Source organism: Salvia hispanica, chromosome 4, assembly GCF_023119035.1.
Source record: "Salvia hispanica cultivar TCC Black 2014 chromosome 4, UniMelb_Shisp_WGS_1.0, whole genome shotgun sequence".
In the NCBI taxonomy this organism is placed as follows: domain Eukaryota; kingdom Viridiplantae; phylum Streptophyta; class Magnoliopsida; order Lamiales; family Lamiaceae; genus Salvia; species Salvia hispanica.
Genome location: NC_062968.1, coordinates 50,845,060 through 50,868,321, shown reverse-complemented (window position 1 = coordinate 50,868,321; position 23,262 = coordinate 50,845,060). Strand labels below are relative to the sequence as shown.

Here is a 23,262-nt window from a genome sequence, read left to right as displayed (position 1 = left end):
AAATTAGATTAATTTTTAAATATGAAAAGTTTTAAACATTTCAATGCAGTGGTAATAATGTGGACCTCACAATCCCCTAACACTTTCTCTTACGTGTCCCCCCCCCCTCCATTAGACCATTACCTTCCTAATTGCACATTAAAATTTGTGCCATACACGACTATGTCGATTTTTAATGGACGGAGATACAATGTATGATTGTGATTAAATGCATGATGTGGTGTCGTATCGTATTCCAGCAATTTAATAATAATAATAATAATAATTAGTACCTCCGTCAATAAAAATTCGTCCCAGTTGACCGGGCACGGGTTTTAAGAAATGTAATGGAAAGTGAGTTGAAAAAGTTAGTGGATTGTGGGTCCTATTTTTATATATTAGTTTTATAATAAAATGTGAGTAGGAATGAGTAAGTGGAATATGGGATCCACTACTAAAAATGGTAAAAGTGAAATGGGACAAATTTTGGGGGAAAGACGGAAATGAAAAAATGAGACAAATTTTCGTGGACGGAATAGTATTATTATTATTAAAATATACAATAGATAAATTCTGGACTTTGAGAAAAAAAAAGAGTTTTTGTAAATTCTCTTATATTGGATATTTCACGAAAAACAAACTAATTCCTCCGTCCCCGATTAAGAGTCACACTTTAACCGGGCACGAGTTTTAAGAAATGTAAAGAAAAGTTGGTTGAAAAAGTTAGTGGAATGTGAGACCCATTTTTTATATTGTTTTAAAATAAAATGTGAGTGAATTCAGTTAGTGGAATGTAGGACCTACTTACTATTTATTGTAAAAATGAAGTGTAACTCTTAATTGGGGACGGACTGAAATGGAAAAGTGTGACTTTTAATCGGGGACGGAGGGAGTAAAATATTAGGCCCACTTAAATGGCCCAATTGTCATGAACCAATACTCGGAGCCGGGTCGGGTGATTCAAGCGGTCGGACTCGGAGTGTCCCCTCTTTCAAGCAATCGCGCTCCAAAAGAAGCTCATATTCTTCTCTAATCCCTCAAAATCACACAAACAAAGTATTGCGAAGAAAAGCTTTGGCATTTGATCATTTTCTGCATCTAAATGTCGGTGAGTGTTTGAATTTGTTGACAACCCTATATTCGGTTCGCCCCCATTTCGTGTATGTGATTTGTTGAGTTGGATGAATTGCAGATCTTTGAGTATAATGGGAGCGCCCTGGTGGCGATGGTGGGGAAGAACTGCTTCGCCATCGCCAGCGACCGGAGGCTCGGCGTGCAGCTGCAGACGATCGCCACCGACTTTCAGAAGATTTACAGGATCCACCATAAGCTCTTCATCGGTCTTGCTGGCCTCGCTACTGATGCCCAAACTCTGTAAGCTCATCTACTTTACCAATTTCTTACCAGCGCTCATCGATTTTGGTTAGGGATGATAATTCTTTGCGTTTTTTTAAAATTGTTTTCCAGTTCTTTGCTTTTCACACAGGCTTTAAAAAAAGATGGTATATATGGTGCTCAGAATGATACTCCACTAATAACATTTGCTATAGCCTATAGCTCCCTTGCAGAAAAAATAATGATTTTGACAATGCATGTGTTTTTTACCGATTATTGTACAAATTATGAACATAAAGACTCATAACCATTGCTTAACACCTCACGGATCAATAAAAAATTAGGAGAAAATGTACATGCACTATTTCAGAAACCTTACTGATAACACCCCACATGTCTCTTAGTTGCCAGCATTGAGAGCCATTTATGTCTCACTGTCCAGGATTTTGGTTGAGGAGAGTATTAAACAAAAATGGTTCTAGTTTTGACGCATGTGAAGATAGTGTTGGTACTTCAGTTATGCATGTTTATGATGCACTATATGCATGCTTATGTTTTTTGCATAGTTTGTAATCTGGCCTATTGATTTGTGTTTTGGTTGAATCCACTTGAAGGTATCAGAGGCTTGTATTCCGGCACAAGTTATATCATCTTAGGGAAGAGAGGGACATGAAGCCTGAAACATTTGCTAGCCTCGTATCCGCAGTTCTCTACGAGAAAAGGTACATAAGACTATTCCAGAGTTTATGTCTAGTGTGGTTGGAACTGATATTGTCCACAGCTGTTTCAGAGATTATTCTCCTGTCTTTGGTAAATGTAGATGCGGGCAACTTTTGATTTGGATTCAATAGTTCAATGACTTCAATCCGATAACTCCCATTACCACCTCTAGTTATTCCATTTTTGTGTGGAGGGCTTAAGTTGTACTCCATATATTTTGTTTTGTACTAGTTGACAATGTTTTACCCTTGAAAATTTATATTCTGCTCTTTAATTTCTGGACTTGGAGGTGGCATATTTGTCCAAGAAAAGGATCGGATATCTAATGTATTTCATTTTATTTGGTTCAGATTTGGTCCATACTTTTGCCAACCTGTTATTGCTGGATTGGGAGATGATGACAAACCCTTCATTTGCACCATGGATTCAATTGGGGCAAAGTACGCTAAACTCCTTTTCTTCGTCTTCTTATCATTTCATTTTCTTTGCTAACGAGATTTCTTCAAACTGTGGCCTAACTACTATGCCATTATGATTTGATGGGTCTTCCCCTTATATTGCAAGTGATGTAGAAACTATAGCTCAATGTGAAAATATGGAGGCATTTCAATTCTTTGGAAGCAATTGAGGCTTAATATATACAATGAATAACTAAGTTTCTTCTTCAAATGAGACGGAGATTGAAATCTTTTAACAATTTCTCGTATACTCTGAAGAAAATACCGCTTTGATGCTCGTTGAGAGGTTGTTAATATTATTTCTTTTATATTTTTACTTGGTTACTACTAGTGTTACTATATGCCCTCCATCTTTTTGGGTAATGCTTATCCAGGGATATTATCATTTCCTTCTTTCTTTTAACTCTTCTCTTTCCATATGAATGCAGGGAACTTGCCAAAGATTTTGTTGTCGCTGGAACTGCCTCTGAATCACTCTATGGTGCCTGCGAATCAATGTTCAAACCTGACATGGTTTGCTACTATACTTGATGCTGCTTATATCTGACTAATTAGCTTTAGTCGCCAAATGATTTAAATCAGAGAATGAATACTTTGGTGCTTAAAAACAAGTTCGTGTAATACAAACGAAAGGAATCCACATGTTAAAATTTAATTTTATGCCAAAATTCAGGAAGCTGAGGAATTGTTCGAGACCATCTCACAAGCTCTGATATCGTCAGTAGACCGTGACTGCTTGAGTGGCTGGGGAGGACATGTTTACCTCGTGTAAGTATTTTTGTGATGAAATCTCATTCTTTCAAGTCACTTTTAAGTAATTTCATTCAGAACCTTAAATGTTTGAATGAATATTGTATAATTGCAACAGCACACCGACTGAAGTTACGGAGAGAATTCTCAAGGGAAGAATGGATTGATATTTCTTTGGAGCTCAAAGACTAGAAGGCTATGTACTTTATTTTAATAGTGGCTTGCTTATGTTGATGGGACAATTCATTTACTGTTGGTGATTTCATGCCTTATTCTAAGCTTTTTCCTTGTCTCAAAACATCAATGTGGAGTTTTTAAACAGGCCACCATAATTGTGCGATTTATGCATTTCACGTCTTTTAGTTCTCATGTTTTCCTGTCAATTTTATTCACTCTGTACCAGAAATTATTGATTAGAATGACTTGGTTAGAAAAAATCATACCGTTAACTTACCAGCATCTTCTTATAAGGTAGTATTATACCATATCAAAAAATATGGAAAATTAATTAGCTTTTCTGGTACGGTAAATATGGTAATACCGGTATTTAGTTCAAACAAATAGCTGAAGAGGTTGTAGTCTTGTAGATTATCTAGGAAACGAGATGCATTAATTGAAAATTATGAAGATAGATTACATATAACAGGATAGTATATAATAGTAACTGTTTAGGTTAGAATACAAAAAAAATATTTAAAAAAAATTTAAGATAAAATTGTGAGGAGCAGCAAGTTTTGTCTATCCTACTTAATAGTTAAGTGTATATCAAACTTTAAATATGAATCAGAAAATTCTAGCTATGGATTGATTGCTAAATTCTTAGCGAAACCTTAATACATCAGTCATCACAGCTATCATTCTTAAGTTGAGTTTATTGCATGATGCAATGTACAAGACCTCAAGTCTTGCAAGGTTTCTACAAAAAACATTTCAGACCTTTGCTGCTGCTGCAGCTTCCTTGATTTGCTCGATGGTGAAAACGCCGAAGAAATCATCATCAGAGACGGCATTTACTACCGCGAACGCAACGTCGTCTACACTGACAGGGGGAGCCAACAGTAGATCAGAGGCAGGCAGAGAGTTCAAAGGTCTGGTAAAATTCTGTACAGCGTTGAGAAGTTTCTCCACTGGCTCCCCAACTAAGTCCAGGGGAATCTCGAGACCATCGACCTTTCGTTTCCCATATATGAACCCCGGTCTGAAAACAACGCCTGCCCAAGTTCCATCATAGACCATCAATGTTGTATTGTCCAAACTGATGTGATAAATAATACTAGTAAAGGAGTGTCTGCAAGTACCTGAAGCTGGATACTTGGACAGAACCTCGGATTCAGCTTTCCTTTTCCCAGTGAAGTAACCGTTCGATAGTAGAAAGGATGGCAAATTGTAATCATGAACCGAGATCAATATGAACTTGGGAATACCTGTGTCAAGATGAAAGTAAACTGATCAATATTGATGGCAGGTAAACTGAAAACGTCTTTCTTGACTTGCTAATATGCCAATTGGATATATCTTCTTAAGTTTAGTTCGCTAGGAAATGAGAACATTAAAAAAGAGAGAAAGAAAAACGAGCAAGCAGACTCATGGTGACTTCCCGAGTAGACTTAGTATGGATTTTTTGGGATAAGCATATTGACAACTAAATAAATATGAACAAATAAGCTGATTGAATGAACTCAAACCACCAGACAATGTGACACAGCACAGGCATAATCAAGGCCATGACAGAATAATAGAGTGATAATATATGAATCATAATACAGTCAAGATAAAGCATTTGGGTTGATTAATATATTAGCATGCCTTTGAAGTTTGATGACGGTGGTCCTAAACTTAGTTAGCTCAGTAAGCAGAGAAGATAGATTGTATGCTACCATTGTCCAGACAATCGCAATCAGCTCGGAATAAACAGCACAGATATTAACGTGATGTCGACTCAGCAAAGACATGTTCCCAGTACCCGTCATATAACATTAAACTTTTGGTTATTGTTTTCATAATGCACTCTCATGCCAGGGGTGCTCTACTTACAAAAGGCAAAGGGATAGGTAATGGTGCACTCATAATGGAAAAACAATATAAATACACATCCACATTGAAATACAAAGGAATGAGAAATTCCACACAACTTCTCAAGCACAATAGAAATTACACCAGTCTCTCTATAAGCTACCATGTTTAGTTGGATAAAAATCATAATATGAAAGGCACAAATACTCACCAAACTCTTTAGCAGCATTTACTGCTACTATATTAGCCTCGCCGTTGATCCTTTGCATCTGTTCCTCGCTGCCAAAACCTCCAAGTGTTGAAACAACTGTAGTAGCACCTGGAAGCACTTCATCCCAATTTGCATAAAAAACATCTCCTGAAAATCAACAATCATCTTCATTGCTTAGTTGGAAGATTGTGAGAGGTCAGTAATCTGTTACTACGCCGTATTAGGTTTTATTAGGATACAAAAAAACACAAATATGCGCATAGAAGAGAAAGAGGTATTGTGGCAAAAAATCATCCATGGAGAAATGGAGATACAATCGTTGATTATTTTTGTTGTGTTGTCGCATTTATAGTTATTCAATTCTGGTTCTAATCAAGTCCTTGTTTTTGTTGATTCAATGATCCTTGGCTGAGAGTTTGAAGGGATTATGAAACTTTGAAAACATAATCATTTAAAGATCACTATATCTATCACACGCGCATAATTGACATTTGAATGATCAAACTGTACTCAATATCAGTCGAAGCCGCATAAGAGAGAAAAAACAAAAAAAAAAAAAGAACCTGCCTGTCAGCCAAGTGACCTGATCTACCCATGCATCCGAGTAAGATGGTCGGCCTGACCTGTTAACAAATAGAGTTCATAATTTATCAGTGGATACCATCCAGAGGAACTTATAACTTTAAATTTGTTCCATTAACATAATTTTATATGAGAATCCATAGGACTTTACTGCCACATGAGAGAGAAAACATTATTCAAGCAACAATCTTGCACCTGCTAAGACTAATGACCTCGATACCCTTTGATACTGCAGCTTTGCATATTGCTGAACCCACAAAGCCACTGCCACCTAAAACTACAACCTGGTCACCAAACAACTGATGATTAGCTCACGAATCTACATAAGCTCCATGTAACAAATGATCAACATAAATCTTGACAACGTACTCGCTCAGTCTTAACATCAGCAACAACATCAATAGTACCGACATTCGAATCCTCTCTAATGCCAGAGCCAGAGTAACTGCACCTTATACCAACCCTGTGTGATCTATGAAAGAAGAATAGATCTTTAAAACAGTGAAAAATAGTTGAAATCGAGATAACTCACTCCTCACCACCCTCTTCTCAATAGTGCAACCAATTCAAAGGAAACTACAATTACTTATCATTACAACAAACAATGACTATAACTACAATATCATTAAGCTGTTACAAAGGTCTTCATGGTAAAAGAAAAAAAATAAATTCCACTAATTCGTAGCAGAGCTTTAAAATCATAATTCTGAAGCAGCTCATAGAAACAATTTTATACTTCCAATACGAAGCATTCCACATATAAGAGTATAGCAAAATATCTAGTAAACTACTGAGTATTCAAATCAATTTACCTAATTTCTGAAAGCTCAAAATTAGGCATTTTAAGTTAACTCATCCCATGTAAACACATAATTTAGCCACCAATCTTAGCCCCAAATTTAAACAAACAAACTATTGAGCTATACTCATACAACTCGAGAATACCTACCGGCGGTAAGAGAAGCCAACGAAATGGGGGTTGGCGGAAAAGGGGGAAAATAGAGGTGTAGTCGATTGCGAAGTAGCTGCGGAAATGGAGGAGGCGATGCAGGAAATTGACGCCATCTCTACCAAGCCGAATTGCGTCTGAAATTATCCCCCTTTTATGCTGATGCAGTTGAATGAATTTGTCGTGACCGATCAATCACCAGATTTTGAGAGGAAGTAGCTTCATGGGAAATTGGGGAGAGGAGTTGCTCGCTTCTGTGCTAACTCACACTCATCAATTTTTTAATTATTTATTCAAGATTTTATTTTTATTTTTATTTTTATGGACACCCTAATTCTGGTAGTTTTTATTCTAACTTTTTCTTTTCTATATTTTCAAGTAGATATTTTTGTTGAATTTAAATCGAAATGGTGCTACAAATATGGAGTATCAAATTTCTATATTTTCAAGTTGACAAATATTTTGTTTATTTTTTATATTAAAATATTATAATGTTCTTTGTGAAGGGTTGTTTAAAAATACTCATTTTCATAGTAATTGTTTCTATATGAAATGATGCAGTAGTAATTTTCTTAGTTCTTTATGCTCAACTTCAGAATTTTGAATAAACGCATACTATGGAAAAATTTAATTTGTGTCCTTCCTAAATCTGAATCGATTTTTTCAATGTATACATTTATCATTTTAGGTTATAATAGAGAGTTAACCTCAGAAATTTTTAGTACTAAAAGATGAATTGAACAAAATTAAATGCATAGTCCTCACAACACAAAATATAATAACCGGGCGCATGAAACAGCCCAAAGTAAACAATAGTGCTAATTGGGCCTGGGTTGAGTTTAATACATTAAAAATAATTACTCCTATCCCAAGTTATTTAAATGTTTATTCTAAGTTTAGAATTAAGAAAATTATGTAATCCATATTGTATTAAATTATGTAGGATAGAAAATATTGCTAAATTTTATATTTCTTAACAATTATTTTTTGTTTGGTTGGTTGGATTTTTTTAAATTTTACTACAAATTTAAATATTATAAGTGGTTAGTTAAAATTTTATGTGATAAATAACGTTACTAATAGTAATATGTTCGATATTTATTTTAATCATTTAATTATTGTACATTGTTAAGTGATGTACGCATGGTTTTTTTATGCATTGTTATTATTATTTGTAGTATTATTTGCATTAATTCAAATGAAAATTTGACTGTCATCAAGAATAAACAATGAAATTAAAAAGTACAGCAAATTGCTTAGTTATTAGAATCTACATGGTCAATACTAGCATTAAATGGATCCAGCGACTTTGAACTTATTGTAACACCATAAATTATTTAAAATTCTGATGCAGAATGATGATATGTTCAATCACATAGTAGTATTATGCAACATGTTGCTTATTTTAAAAACGTGTTTCATTAGCCTTTCTACGGCATATATTAATATTAAAACTAATTGCACTTACTATAATATTTATGGTTACGTTATTATCATTTGGTAGCATAGATTATTTATATCGAAAGCCTATGATTAAGGACGGACCCGATATAATAAACTTTCGTACTATAGATAAATCATGTAGATATTACCGATTCATGCGTGGCCATTACCAACCAAACCTAATAAAAAAAATAGAAAGAAATTTTAATGGAGATGACTAACAAACATGAATATCGTCCATGGATAACAAGAAATTTCATCTAAAAATAATTACTCGGGCTGGAGTTTATTCAAAATGTTTGTGTGAAATGATATTGTCGTTTATAACTACTCGAAACGATATTACTTACTACTCCTACCTTTTTCCGTCTGATTAGTCCATCTAGACTACCTGATGAAATACATATGATTCAATTTCGCATGAGTCATCAATTTTAGGAAATCCAAACACAATCAAATTTATGATTATTACAACAAAGTTTTAAGTTCATTAGAAAATCGAAAAATCTGGTCACAGTTCATGATATTAGCAATAAAAAACAGTAATAGTATTTAGAGTGAACTATAAAAATGGTCCCTGGACTATGGGTTTATCTCGCCCATAGTCTATGGACTTTAAAAATATCGCCAGTAGTCCCTGGACTAAGGGTTTATCTCGAAATTGGTCCTTTTGAATTTTTTTGGTACGAAAATGCCCTTCTAAGGGGTTTTGGGGATTTGGGCAATTTGATCTTTTTACACTTTTAACATTTTAAATATGATATTATTTCAGTTATGTACTAAATTTGATATTATTTCAAAATAATCATTCTTCCTCCCTTTTGTCATCCTTCACTTTGTTTCTTTATTTCAATATTATATTTAATTTTACAAAATTTTAAATTTTAATTTTTAAATATCAATAAATTTTTTTAATTACAAAAATTATTAAATAAAAAAATTAATAGTCATAATCAATATTTGAAAGTGTATAATATTTAAAATTTAATCAATATGACAATGACTTAGTTTTAATCAATATTTAATAGCTTTAATCATAAATATATTATATAACACGATTTATTCTGAAATAAATATGCATCTAATGTAAGACTAATATAATTTTTATTTATTAATTTGAAAACAATCAAAATTTACTAGTAATTTTCAACAAAAATACTCATATATAAAATTTTTAGTAGGATCAAATTTTTAGTCAACTTCATAATATTCAATCACAAGCAATTATAACAACCGAACGAAGGCTAAATAGAATAGCAATTATTTTTCCATCATGATTAATATTATTTGTGTATACTTCTTCAATTCAGCTGAATATTATATTAAATAACAAAAATTAATAGTTTTAATCAATATTTATAGTGTCCATGAATTAATAGTTTAATTAAAAATTTTATTGATATTTAAAAATCAAAATTTAAAATTTAATTTTATAAAATTAAATATAATATTGATATAAAAAAACAAAGTGAAGGATGACAAAATGGAAGAAGAATGATAATTTTGAAATAATATCAAATTTAGTACATAACTGAAATAATATCAAATTTAAAATGTTAAAAGTGTAAAAAGACCAAATTGCCCAAAACCCTCAAACCCCCCAAAAGGGCATTTTCGTACCAAAAAAAAAAGCCAAAAGGACCAATTTCGAGATAAACCCTTAGTCCAGGGACTACTGGCGATATTTTTAAAGTCCAGAGACTATGGGCGAGATAAACCCATAGTCCAGGGATCATTTTTGAAGTTCACTCTAGTATTTATTAATTGAGGGAACATCTTTTTTTGTTCGCACGAACTTTGCCAAAGTATCATTTTAGGTCCGTGAACTTTGAAAATATCATTTCAGGTCCATCAACTATGAGTTAATATCATTTGAAGTACTTTTTTACTATTTCCAAGTTTTTTTGGACAAAAATATCCTTGATACCTTAAAGGGTATATAGTTTTAATAAACTTATCCTATACTCATATTTTTTTATAAATGTCTTTACTATATATTTTTGATGAATTTTCTAAATATAATTTGACCTTCAATATTATCACTTAATTTTGTGACATGCAAGAAAAGATCCTTATTCAATTTTTTATTATTGAAGAAAAGTTCTTTATTCTATTTTAAAATTCTTTAATATAAAAAATTGAAGAAAAGCAATTTTACTTGCATGTCACATAATTAAATGATAATATTGAAGGTCAAATTATATTTAGAAAATTTATCAAAAATATATTGTAAAGATATTTATAAAAAATATGAGTATATGATAAGTTTATTAAAAATATATATCCTTTAAGTTATCGAGGGTATTTTCGTCCTATAAAACTTGGAAGTAGTAAAAAAGTACTTCAAATGATATTAACTCATAGTTGATGGACCTGAAATAATATTTTCAAAGTTCACGGACTTAAAATGATACTTTGGCAAAGTTCGTAGACTAAAAAAGATGTTCTCTCTTATTAATTTACCTAATCCTATCCAATTAAACCGACCAATACTATGAATCAAAACGAAAGATTCAATGCGCGCACCTCCTCTCCCATTGTCCATCCTCTTTTCTCGTCATAACCCTCCGTCGCATCCCCCTTCCCCCTCCTGACTCCTCCACCGCCGCCTTCTTCGAGCTCACCGTGCCCGAGCACGCCGGGAGTCCAGCTCATGAATTAATTGTGGATTTAACATTTGCATCAAGATTTAAGCATAGCTTTTGGTGCTACCTTATTCCTTGATTTCATTTTCATTTCCATGTTGGAAGTGACCACTAAATTGATTTGACTCTACGATTGCAAATTGATTGATAAATCCAGCTTGCACGCAACACATGATGTTCATTTATCTAAGTTTTCATTGCTATCTTCCTCATAAAAGATTTTTCTTTTTTTTGCACATTTAGTAATTTTATATCACGTTGTACGTAAGCTACACAGTTACATCATTATAGCAAATACATCGTGTTTATTAACACAATTTTAGTTACAACGTGATTTTATAAATGCTGCTATAATAACAATAGTACACCACAAATTCGATGTAAATATATATGTAAAAAAATCCACAAATAGTATTCATTTATATCGATAAGAAGATTTTTTTTAAATCCACAAATAATCAATTTACGACTTAAGCACTATCTGTGATGAATATATTTAGAGCATCTCCAATGGTACTTCGACCAGAAATCGGCCCAGCCAGTTCCTCCCCTGCCACGTCAGCAGCACTAAAAATCCACCTCGCTACATCAGATTTAGGCCACCAAGCAATAAAAATAATTCAAAAAATACTATATTTACTTAATTAAAATTACGATTAAAATACGGAATTAAATTTACGAGACATATACGGGAAAATTCATTAATTGCATTTAAAAAGGTTCATAGATAAAAAAAAGAGGGAACATCTTTTTTAGTCCACGAACTTTGCCAAAGTATCATTTTAGGTCCGTGAACTTTGAAAATATCATTTCAGGTCCATCAACTATGGGTTAATATCATTTGAAGTACTTTTTTACTATTTCCAAGTTTTTCTGGACGAAAATACCCTCGATACCTTAAAGGGTATATATTTTTTATAAATATCTTTACAATATATTTTTGATGAATTTTCTAAATATAATTTGACCTTCAATATTATCACTTAATTATGTGACATGCAAGTAAAATTGCTTCTTCAATTTTTATATTAAAGAATTTTAAAATTGAATAAAAAACTTTTCTTTAATAATAAAAAATTTAATAAGGATCTTTTCTTGCATATCACTTAATTACAAAATTAAGTGATAATATTGAAGGTCAAATTATATTTTGAAAATTCATCAAAAATATATAGTAAAGATATTTATAAAAAATATGAGTATAGGATAAGTTTATTAAAAATATATACCCTTTAAGGTATCAAGGGTATTTTTGTCCAAAAAAACTTGGAAATAGTTAAAAAGTACTCCAAATGATATTAACCCATAGTTGATGGACCTGAAATGATATTTTCAAAGTTCACGCACCTAAAATGATACTTTGGCAAAGTTCGTAGACCAAAAAAGACGTTCCCTCTAAAAAAAATTACATTAAAAAAGGTACATAATAAAGAAAAAAAAAACTATCGCCGTGCAATCCTCCGTGCCCACAACTCTTCAATTATATCCTTTTGGAGTTGAATATGAGCATCCACTTGACGCATGTTGGCAAATTCCTTGAGGCGGTCGGCTTCACGGCCACCGAGGGTATATCCCATCCGCCAAGTAGTAGCCCATATCATGCCGGTTGCCGTTGGCCACAAATGAGACGACTGTGGACCGACGCCCTGGCACTTCTCGTTGAAGAGGTGGAGACGAGTTCAGACGTTGAGGTCGTTGTTCAACCCGGCTACCCCAAAATACGCATGCGCGATCCACAGCCAGTAATCAGCTACGGCCTCGAGGATTATCGTGGGATTCTTTGACTTGTAACCGGGTCGTGTAGGCCCCCTTCCAGGCAGTCGGACAGTTCTTCCACTCCCATACGCATACAATCTATGATGCCTAACATCCCGAGGAAACCCATGCTTCTCCCCGTGCATCTGCATCAAATTCCGACAATCTTCGGGAGTAGGGCTTAGAAGGTGCTGCTCACCGAAAATGTTTATCACGCCTCCACAGAAATCCTTCAGACATTCCAGGGCTGTCGATTCACCGATGTGGAGGTACTCATCCCGCATGTACGCCGCGACCATTGGAGATGGTCTTATACCTATCTACATATACCTATCTACATAAGTCATCAAGAGTTGAAATTAATTTGTTGATCTAAAATTGATCGTGGGATGTTTTGACCTTTATCCTAATTCAATATTTTGTGAACCTGATCAGTTTATTTTTATTCACGCGCACGCAAAAAATAGACATCTAACTAGGACTAAAATAGTGTTAGGTAAGCTTATAATTGCATCAAAATATGGATAAGAACAAATTAATTGCAACAAGATTTTGTAATTTCGTCGTTAATTTATTGTGTATATCTAGTTTATTCTTATTAGTACAACCCGCAACAAAAAATATGTGGTAGAATGTAATTCAAAATATGATTTATAGTTGTACACATTAATAGAAAGGTTAAATACACATAGTATTACTTATCTCATATCAAAATATTACACATAGAAGTATTGAATAAACATAAGTAGATGTGGTTGAGATTTTTTAGAAGTATTCAAATTCTAAAAGATGCAAGATAAATCAGAAATGACTTTTTTCCTTAATTTTATAAGTAATTAATTCTATTTGTTATTTATTAAATTTGTTTTTTGTGATTAGTCATATTATTGTTGTATAGATTTATTTCTAGCTAAAAATTAAAATGTTTCAATTAAGATGACGGCTGGAAATTATCCAAACGTGAGAATTGCACATCTCAATCACAATGACTTTGAAGCAAATGGCAATAAATGATTTAAAAGGCTAATTAGCACGAATTCATTTCACCTAGACAACCAGCTCGATATAGTAATAAAGTAGAGGTGTAGACATACCTACCCTTATCCTTAAAAGTTAAACCATAGTTAATTACTAATTATACTATGTTTAGTGGGATGATTATGATCATGCCCACCGTTCATACTTGTCAACACCTAATATAGTCATTTAAATCTATTTATTAAAAGTAGTACTCGGCCTATTAACCATTGGTTGAGTTTTGGTAATTATGGATAATCTAATTTATTTTTTATCGGTTGAAAAGTTGCGGCTGCTTTTTGAGAGTCAAGAAACACGTGACTCTGAAAATAACGACAAAATAGGCTTACCTGGACTTTATTCGGAAAATAAAAGGTTTATGTGAATAAAATTATTACTTACAATAGAAAAGGAGGGGACTATTCGATATTCATTGAAACTAATCACCTTATTTAAAAAATCATGTTAAGTTGAAAAATAAGTGAAAATCCGTGTATTAATTGAAACTAATCACCCTATTTATATGTATAAAAAATAATCAATACGCCTAGTTCGGAAGGTATGGATTATAATCAATTCGATCGTTATTTTACATTATCACTAATCGGTAAGCGACCAATTATATTGCTAGGGAATATTCAAGGAATCATCTGAACATGATTAGAATCAGTAATGTAGACTATTCATTGTCATATCCTAATTATAATATTCATTGTCAATATCCAAAAGTGACGCAATACAAATTCATTGTCAAGTTTATCAAAAAACTCATTTCCTCTACGAGAAAGAAATAAATAAAAACTTAGCTTATGATATTTTACAATATAAAGTAAATTAGTAGGAGTACATAATTTAGTAAAATAGCGGGGAAAAAAATAAATGTAAGCACCAACAACGTTGAACGCTAAGAAACATGCGTGTTCAAGTTACACTAGATGTGCAGATATGAGCAGATATGCGTGTAATTTTTGGAGTTAATATATTTGGTTGTTCAGGTTACTCCATTAATTTCTTTGAAGCCCGCTGATAATATATGAGCCTGCACTGTTCAAGTGAAGAATGCGCCTAATTCAAAACAGCCGAATGAGCTGCTATTTATTTCTTGCCTTGGAATTCGGATCCAGATTTATGCCAAAGATTACCCTTTTGCTCCTGATATTTGAAAATCACCCCCAAAATTGATATAGCTCCTCATTTGCAAGTGCTTTCACAGAAAAACGCACGCCAATCCTAGATCTCCGATTCGCCTCATTCAAATCAATGGCGGGATATAATTTTGAGAAAGGCAATTTAGACAACATACCGTGTGGGGTGCATCAAATAAACGCAAATAAATAAATGAAAATTCCATTTACTGACTTATCTCTGACTTATTTTTTTTTGACAAAAATAAAATATTTAATCACTATTATCTTGTTCAATCGTCTATTTTACTCTCTTTTATCTCTCTCATACTTTATTCCTTTCTTCTATTTTATTTTATTTTCATTTAATCCATTCAATATAATTTCTTAATCTTCGTGTTTAAAAGTTTGGCCTCAACTTGGTTGGTAGGAAATGAAGTACTCCCTCCGTCCCATCTCGTGTGATGATTTCTTTTCGGCACGAGAATTAAGAAAATGATATGTATTGAGTTGAAGTGGAGAGAGTAAAGTATGAGAGAGAAAAAAGTAAGAGAAATAAAGAAAGAATAAAGTAAGAGAGCGGGAATAAAATAAGAGATGCTTGAAGTTTTGTTTTTAGCTAAAAAAAAATTAATCACTTGAGGTGAGACAACCCAAAATGAAAAATTGATCACTTAAGGTGGGACGGAGATAGTACTATTTATGAAGTACTAAAATTTTACTAAAATAAGGAAGGTTACATAATCAAAAATGCAGATAGGGAATGAGTGTATTTATAGATGAAAAATAAGAATAAAAACAAAGATGTATAGTAACAAATGGGAGAATGTCGCAGGAAGGCGAATAATTATTAGTAGGAGTATAATCTAATTTCTAATTATTATTTCATCAATTACCTAACAGGCTCCTATTGGACAGTAAATCGGTGTGATCTTACATGCCCGAGTGGCAGGGAGAGCCTAGTCGGCGTACGTGCTCTTCGATAGCCGTTGTTTATGCCCTAAAAGGCTAAAACGTTTATGATTACACACTGCATTCCAGAGTCAAAACCAAATTGAATCACAATGTCAATTTCTGTATTAAATTAGACTGACCTATACTGGTATAAATATAATGTACAATTTGACTAAGATAAAATTTTGAGAAAATTGTATTGATGATGGATATCAACAGTTTAACTAACATTTGCACGCGTGAATAATTATAAACCAACCCCCACGTGCTCTTTTCCGTTCATTTTTATGTTTAGAATCCACAATTTTGTCATGAAAAAGTTACTACTAAAATGGCTCTTGTGTCATGGCCATTGAGTTAAATGAATCAAATTAGGTGATTTTGTCTAAATTGAAACATAAAAAAACAGAAGTACATTGCAAATATGTCATACAACATGAATTTTTGTTATGAATTACTAAATGCAGTCAATACTACTACATTAAAAAAGTTGCATTGTGCCTTCTAAGTTATACTCCCTCAAAAGCATATCTCCACAGTGTTATATTATTACCAAAATATACTTATTAAAGATGGATAATAAAGAATATAGTAGTACTATGATTTATCTATACATTAATGTAAATTTCATCTTATTGTTCACGTTTAATTGTTCTTAGCCAATTAAATACAATTTGAAAAATAACATATATACAATTAACGGAGTGGAGTATGTGAAAAGATCTTAGCTCTGGATGGAAAACAAAGACAAGAAAAATCACATGAAGAAGAGCATCAAGGCGGCTGCAACTTGAGCTAAGTCAAACTGAAATTTGACAACCAATTAAAATTTTCTAGATATTTTATTGAAATAGATTGGTAATATTGGAATTTTCCTTCAATCACATGGACAAAATCTCGCCGATGATATTGTTATCAAATTATGATAATCAATCCAGGTTTAAATTAATCAATTGGGTGGGGCATGCTTCAGTCACACACACATAACATAAGTGATATTAGTATATTCTTTTTCATATCAGACTATTTTTAACAACTCGATCTAATGAAACAAAAAATACTCCCTCCATCCCGAATTAATTGTCACTCTTTAACTGGACACGGGTTTTAAGAAATGTAAAAAAAAGGTTGGTTGAAAAAATTAATGGAACGTGAGACCCACTCTTTTATATTAATTTTATAATAAAATATGATCAGTAAGCTGAGTTAGTGGAATGTGAGACCTACTTACCATTTATGGTAAAAATGAAGTGCAGCAATTATTGAGGGACAAATTAAAATGAAAATGAGTGACCATTGCTGAGGGACTAAGGAGGAGAAATTAAAGAACTACGAAAAACTATCTAGTTAATCAAAACGATGCTATTGTTGCCGCTCAAATGTCGAACCATATTTTTTTTTAAATAGTACTCCATTAATTAGTGGATATCACATTTTTTCACAATATTCACTAGTGCAATATGGAGTATATCACTTTAGACACACACAATAATCTTTCAAAAAGTATTATAACAAAATAACATTCTCAAAATATTGTCAATTTTTGTTTTCGAATTCAGAATAACCGTCAATTCATCCAAGTACTAAAAATGATTCCTAGTTTATAATTTAATATAGATATGGGAAGGCTTAAGTGGGAGCGGCGCCGCCCACAAAGCGGGCGTTTCTGGTGATGGTTTGTCAATATGTGGATGACGACTATAAATTAGTGGGCCACTTTTTCACAATTCAGTTCACTTCACTTGGATCATTATTATGAAGCTTCATGTGAATCTTCCTTCCACCACTTCAGCAACTTTGTCTTAACTACTTTCCTCTATATCTTTCAATTTTTTAATTTACGTGTCCACATGTTTTAAGCGGTGAAGGTCACAACTTCAAAAAGGTGTAACTGCTAAAAAGGGCAAATTATTGTTTTGTTTACAAGAATAAACATCTTTTCATTTCCTTTAGAGGACTAATACGGAAAATTATTGTTTTCTTTACAAGAATAAGTAAACATCTTTTTTCTTTTCTTTTACGGGATGCTTCATTACTTTTTGAATGACATGTACATTCGGTTTTGGGCAGAAGGACAAACGAAAATAAATAATTGCAACTTTATACCTACCAAAATACACTGTTTTGATAGTAGATAATAGATAATCTAATAATTACTGTACAAAATTAAGTTCGACCGAAATGCTTTTATTATTTAGGTGTTACGTTTGACGACTATAATTTTACTAGTAGGTCATCCAAAGGGCATGAAGCTTTTCTTTGGCTATTATTAACAAATTAATGTGTGCTTTGGATTTAAGAATCTTGTTGATTCGACTCGTATTATCTTTTCATATAATTAAAAAGAATTTTTAACTAATATGTAAAACTAAAACAACATTAATTATTCCCTTGACCGAACAAGTGTTACTACTTACTACTATTGGATCAAAGACTATTCACACAATTTTAGACTGGAAATAGTACATGTGATTATCTGGTTTGATGGTTTACTTGAAATTTCCATAGTCAACATCTTCATTAAATGATTTATTGCGTGATATATTACTGGTTATCTACTATACAACAGAATAGTACTAACCAAAATTATAGATGCATGTATCGAAATGCATATATATGATAGAATCCGAAATACGAAAAGGCATTTGAAAAATAATAGTTATGAAATTGGAAAATGAATAATTTAATTGGAATATATATAGTAGTACTTGGGTGTCACAGATATATATAAGTTATAAGTTATAACTATGCCCATCCTCCACAACCGTTTTGACTTAATTAAACATATCAAAATTATTATGTTATAATAATGTTATTATTGCATCATAAAAGTAATATGTACAGGGATAAGAAATATACAGATATCCAATTTTTAGATCGTGCATATATTATTCAATCTCATCAATTGATCTCAAGGCTTAAGAATGGAGTACCATATACTGTATATACTACTAGTATCTCATTTTGTGCAAACTACAATAGCTGCTTTTTATTTTATCTCGAATAATACATTGCTATAGACACGTTAATGTTGATGTTGATGTTCATGTTCATGTTCATATTCATATTAATTATAAAAACAAAACGTGGCTACAATGATTAAAAACGTTGACAAAAAAATTATTTTTACCTTAATAAGAAATTTTAAGACTAAATTCACGAGTATAGATGTTGGTGGGTGTGAGTGTGATTACTCACAGAGTCACAGTTAATTTCAATTAGGACAATTCACATAAAAAATGTAGGTTTGGTTGCAAATTTATCGTAATTGAGCAATTCATCCCGATCAATAACAGCTTTAATCATAACTAATTATCGAGTTAAAGGGAAATTCCAGTACTATATATAATCTATCTCTGGTCATGTTATAACAGATTAAATAAAACAATAACCACATTTTATATCCTTATATAAAGAGCTAATTTATAATTTCTCTCTAAAATAACTAGTTTCAAGTCTACGACTCTACACAAAAAGTAGATACTCATTATCATTATCCAATAGATTAGTTGAGTCTTATTTTTATTGGAATGTCTCTAACTAAATGAGTTGTTTTGTAGTATTTTTTTAGCAAAATCGATCATTTTAATTTATTTTATTGCATTATCTCTTTAACCTTATTTATTATTTTTATAATATATTATATCTACTTTTAACTAACACATTTGGAAAAAGTGCAGGGGTTAAACAAGGGTCCAAACGCCACCGTTTGCATGACCCTCCAACGTGTCACCGCAACGCCGTTTCTCACAGCCAAAACCGTCCAAAACCCATTACGTAAGCAATGACAGAATCACACTATAGCTCAGACCCACCACTTTCTCGCTCGACACGTGTCCCCAATCAACCTTATCAACCACGTGTGTTCTAGAAAACCACGCCACGTACCCCCTCCATCCCCTATATATACCCCTCCCTCCATTTCGATCTAAGTTTCACAAAACCCCTCCTCTCTTCCTTCCCCTGCACTCTCTACAATTCCCCCAAATCAATTTCACACACAGATACCGAGAGAGAGAGAGAGAGAGTGAGAGAGAGAGAATTCGTATATTTATTAAATAATTTAAGTTATTCATAGGAAATGGCTGCGGTTAATTTGCAATTGCCGCCGGGATTCCGGTTCCACCCGACCGACGAGGAGCTCGTCCTGCACTACTTGTGCCGGAAATGTGCCTCTCAGTCGATCTCCGTTCCGATCATCGCCGAAATCGACCTCTACAAGTACGATCCCTGGGAATTACCAGGTACTGAGCTGCGATTCATGTAAATCTCTCCGATTTTGTTGATTTGTGGTGGATTCGTTTAGTTAATCGCCGCTGCATTGTTGATTGATTGTAGGTTTAGCTCTGTACGGTGAGAAGGAGTGGTATTTCTTCTCTCCTAGGGACCGGAAGTACCCTAACGGCTCGAGGCCGAACCGCGCCGCCGGCAGCGGTTACTGGAAGGCGACCGGCGCGGATAAGCCGATCTGTCAGCCGAAGTCGGTTGGAATTAAGAAGGCGCTGGTGTTCTACTCCGGCAAGGCGCCGAGAGGAGAAAAAACTAACTGGATTATGCACGAGTATCGCCTCGCCGACGTCGACCGCTCGGCTCGGAAGAAGAACAATAGCCTTAGGGTGGGTAGCTAGCTAGCTCCGACCTGATTATTTCAATAAATTAATCCAATTGAATTAAGAAATCGGAATTGAATCAACCGATCAATTGATTGAATAATTGAATCAACCGATTAATTGATTGAATAATTTATTCAACCGATTATTCCTTCTTATCTCTTAAAAATCCGCGTTTAAACAAAAATGATTGGTGGTTCGTGTCAATCTGACGGTTGCGAATTGATCTTTACAGCTGGATGATTGGGTGCTTTGCCGCATATACAACAAAAAGGGCACGATCGAGCGTCGGCAGCAGCAGGCGAGCGTCGGCAGCCGAGAAATGGCGAGCGTGGTGACCTCGGAGGAGGACACTAAGCAGGGGATCCTGAAGTCGGTGCCGGAATCTTCGCCGGTGGTGTACGACGACTTCATGTACCTCGACCCCTCGGATTCGATGCCGCGGCTGCACACGGACTCGAGCTGCTCCGAGCACGTGCTGTCTCCGGAGGTGGAGAGCGCGCCTAAGCTATCGGAGTGGGAGAGAACGACGCTGGATTTCCCCTTCGGGTTCATGGACAGCGCGTTGATCGGGTCGCAGTTCCACGGGAATTATCCGATGGAGTCGGTGCACGACTTGTTCGCGCCATACATGAGCAAGCCGTTCTGAAGTGCGGGCAATGTGTTCGGACTACTAAATTTTTACTCGGGGCTAGGTCGCACGTGGCACAGGAGACTTGGGTCTATGAGTGTGCACGTGCGGGCGGGACAGGGTAATGAAGTTGTGATGTGATGGTGATTAGTGGGTAATTATGTTTGTATTACAGTGTAATATGGGTTGGTATAACAGAATGAAAAAAGCATTAGTGAAATGGTATACTAATAGAGGGCATTTTGCTCTTATTTGCCAGTGGAAGTGTAATTACAAAAGGAAATTGGATTTCTATCTATGTAAATCCATTTTACTACTAAAGCTGTTACACCAGTGCTAATTTAGTATAGTACTATGTCAATTATAAGAAATTCAATTTCAAATTGTTATTGGGAATTTAACCAAACTTAATTTATGCTAGGAGTACTACATAACACTCATTACGTTCCATAGCAGTACTACATAACGCTCATTCAGTTCCATTCCATTCCACCAAATCGTTGTTCAGACTTGAGACTCTCCTTCCGTCGCTCTATTGTGTAGTTGAGATAGAGATAAAATAAGAAAATAAATTAAATAAGTGGAAGGAGTGTAAAATAGAATAGTATATTTAGTAGTAAATTGATTTTTCTCACAAGTAAAAGTGTGATTCAACTGCAGTAAAAGACTAAAGAGAATGTAATCCAAATAGTAAAACGAAGGAAGTAATATAGTGTTTTGAATTCTTTGATCTAAGATAATTCCCTACCATTACTTAAGATTTGGATTTATCTCATTATTTTCATTTTGGAGATTTCCCTCTATATATCACTATAATAATTAGTAGCAGTTTATTATTAGCATGAAAAGAGGGAGAAAATGGAAGCGAAGGGAATTCGATTCTTTTTCTAGGCTTGAATCAAATAAATTAAGAAATAAAAAATTGTTCTTTTTTCGATTCATTTTGCTTCTTTTGTCTTAGTTGAACAATTAATCCCTTAAAAACATTGAACACAATAAATACTAAAAATTTCAACGTAGAATTGTTCGGATAAGCATGGAGTCAATTTACTAAATGTAGCATATTTTTACACACTTGTCAACATACTCATTTTCCATTTCTTGTAGTAATGGAAAAGGGTGGTCCTAAAATTTAAGTCGAACTATTTGGCCCTAACCAACGTGTCTTCGGATGTGGGGTGGTCCTCCGGTGCACCTTCTACACAATTTCTTGAATTTCCTGGAATCATTCCTTAATATTTGGCACCTCCCTCTGGCTCTACTTACTTCGAGTCCCTTCACCTTTATTTTTTATGGTGCTGGAATTTAGATTGTGTCGATGGGCTGGTTAATAGTTGTGGGGTATTTTTCGGTGTTTTACGTTGCAAGAAGAATCAGTTGAGAGATATTTTTCGAACATTATGCCGCAACATTGGCAATAGAAACAACTAGAGAGATGAGTAATGATAGAGAAATATATAATAGATGTTATTTAAAATATTATTGTAATATTATTTCAATAGTTTTCACACCTTTTTAATTATAGAACTTCGCTATAAAATTCAATGTAAATGACGAACATACAAATTTAAAATAAACAGTTTTTTTAGAAAACAAAATTTTAAAATTAAATTAATTGATATTAGTATAACCCTGATATATAGGGGAGTGATCAATTACTAACTAATTAGCAATCCTACACTAAGACTAAATCTTAGCCATTAGATTAGAAGATCCAGTGGTTAAAATAATACCACATGGATTATATTTTTAATTAAGAAAATTAATAAATAAAATTAAAGGGTATTAATGTCAATTCCCTCTCATTAAAATCATCTTAAAACTTTAAATTTACGTAACTCTCTCGATTTAAATTATTTTTTCGCAAAAAAATATATCAAATTAAAGATAATTTTATAAGGATTCCAACGAGATTTCAATTGCATATGTTCCGACGACGTTCGGATGATGAAATTTGGTATTTTTTATTTTAGTTTTCGTAAATGTTGATAACCAGATTTTTATCAACAAATACATTAAAAAATCTCAATAAAACCATAAAATCTCAATAAATATGTGTTGATATTTTCTTGTACTTAGTGTTGAT

At 33.3% G+C, this 23,262-nt stretch overlaps 3 protein-coding genes across 3 annotated transcripts; 2 read left to right on the top strand and 1 right to left on the bottom strand.

The window, feature by feature from the left end:
• Positions 1-938: 938 nt before the first annotated feature.
• On the top strand, positions 939-3,611 carry LOC125222285 (proteasome subunit beta type-3-A). Its single transcript, XM_048124807.1, has 7 exons — positions 939-1,087; positions 1,172-1,353; positions 1,929-2,036; positions 2,385-2,474; positions 2,921-3,005; positions 3,166-3,260; positions 3,361-3,611. The coding sequence occupies exons 1-7, from the start codon at positions 1,082-1,084 to the stop codon at positions 3,407-3,409; spliced, it is 615 nt and encodes a 204-aa protein (XP_047980764.1). The 5' UTR covers positions 939-1,081; the 3' UTR covers positions 3,410-3,611.
• Positions 3,612-4,021: 410 nt separating this feature from the next.
• On the bottom strand, positions 4,022-7,271 carry LOC125222283 (uncharacterized protein At1g32220, chloroplastic). The gene is made up of 7 exons (XM_048124806.1): positions 6,998-7,271; positions 6,418-6,520; positions 6,244-6,332; positions 6,034-6,089; positions 5,467-5,613; positions 4,541-4,666; positions 4,022-4,453 (listed from the first exon to the last, which is right to left on the bottom strand). The coding sequence occupies exons 1-7, from the start codon at positions 7,111-7,113 to the stop codon at positions 4,173-4,175; spliced, it is 918 nt and encodes a 305-aa protein (XP_047980763.1). The 5' UTR covers positions 7,114-7,271; the 3' UTR covers positions 4,022-4,172.
• Positions 7,272-19,871: 12,600 nt separating this feature from the next.
• Positions 19,872-21,497, top strand: LOC125223076 (NAC domain-containing protein 2-like). Its single transcript, XM_048126039.1, has 3 exons — positions 19,872-20,179; positions 20,274-20,551; positions 20,781-21,497. The coding sequence occupies exons 1-3, from the start codon at positions 20,017-20,019 to the stop codon at positions 21,192-21,194; spliced, it is 855 nt and encodes a 284-aa protein (XP_047981996.1). The 5' UTR covers positions 19,872-20,016; the 3' UTR covers positions 21,195-21,497.
• Positions 21,498-23,262: the final 1,765 nt, after the last annotated feature.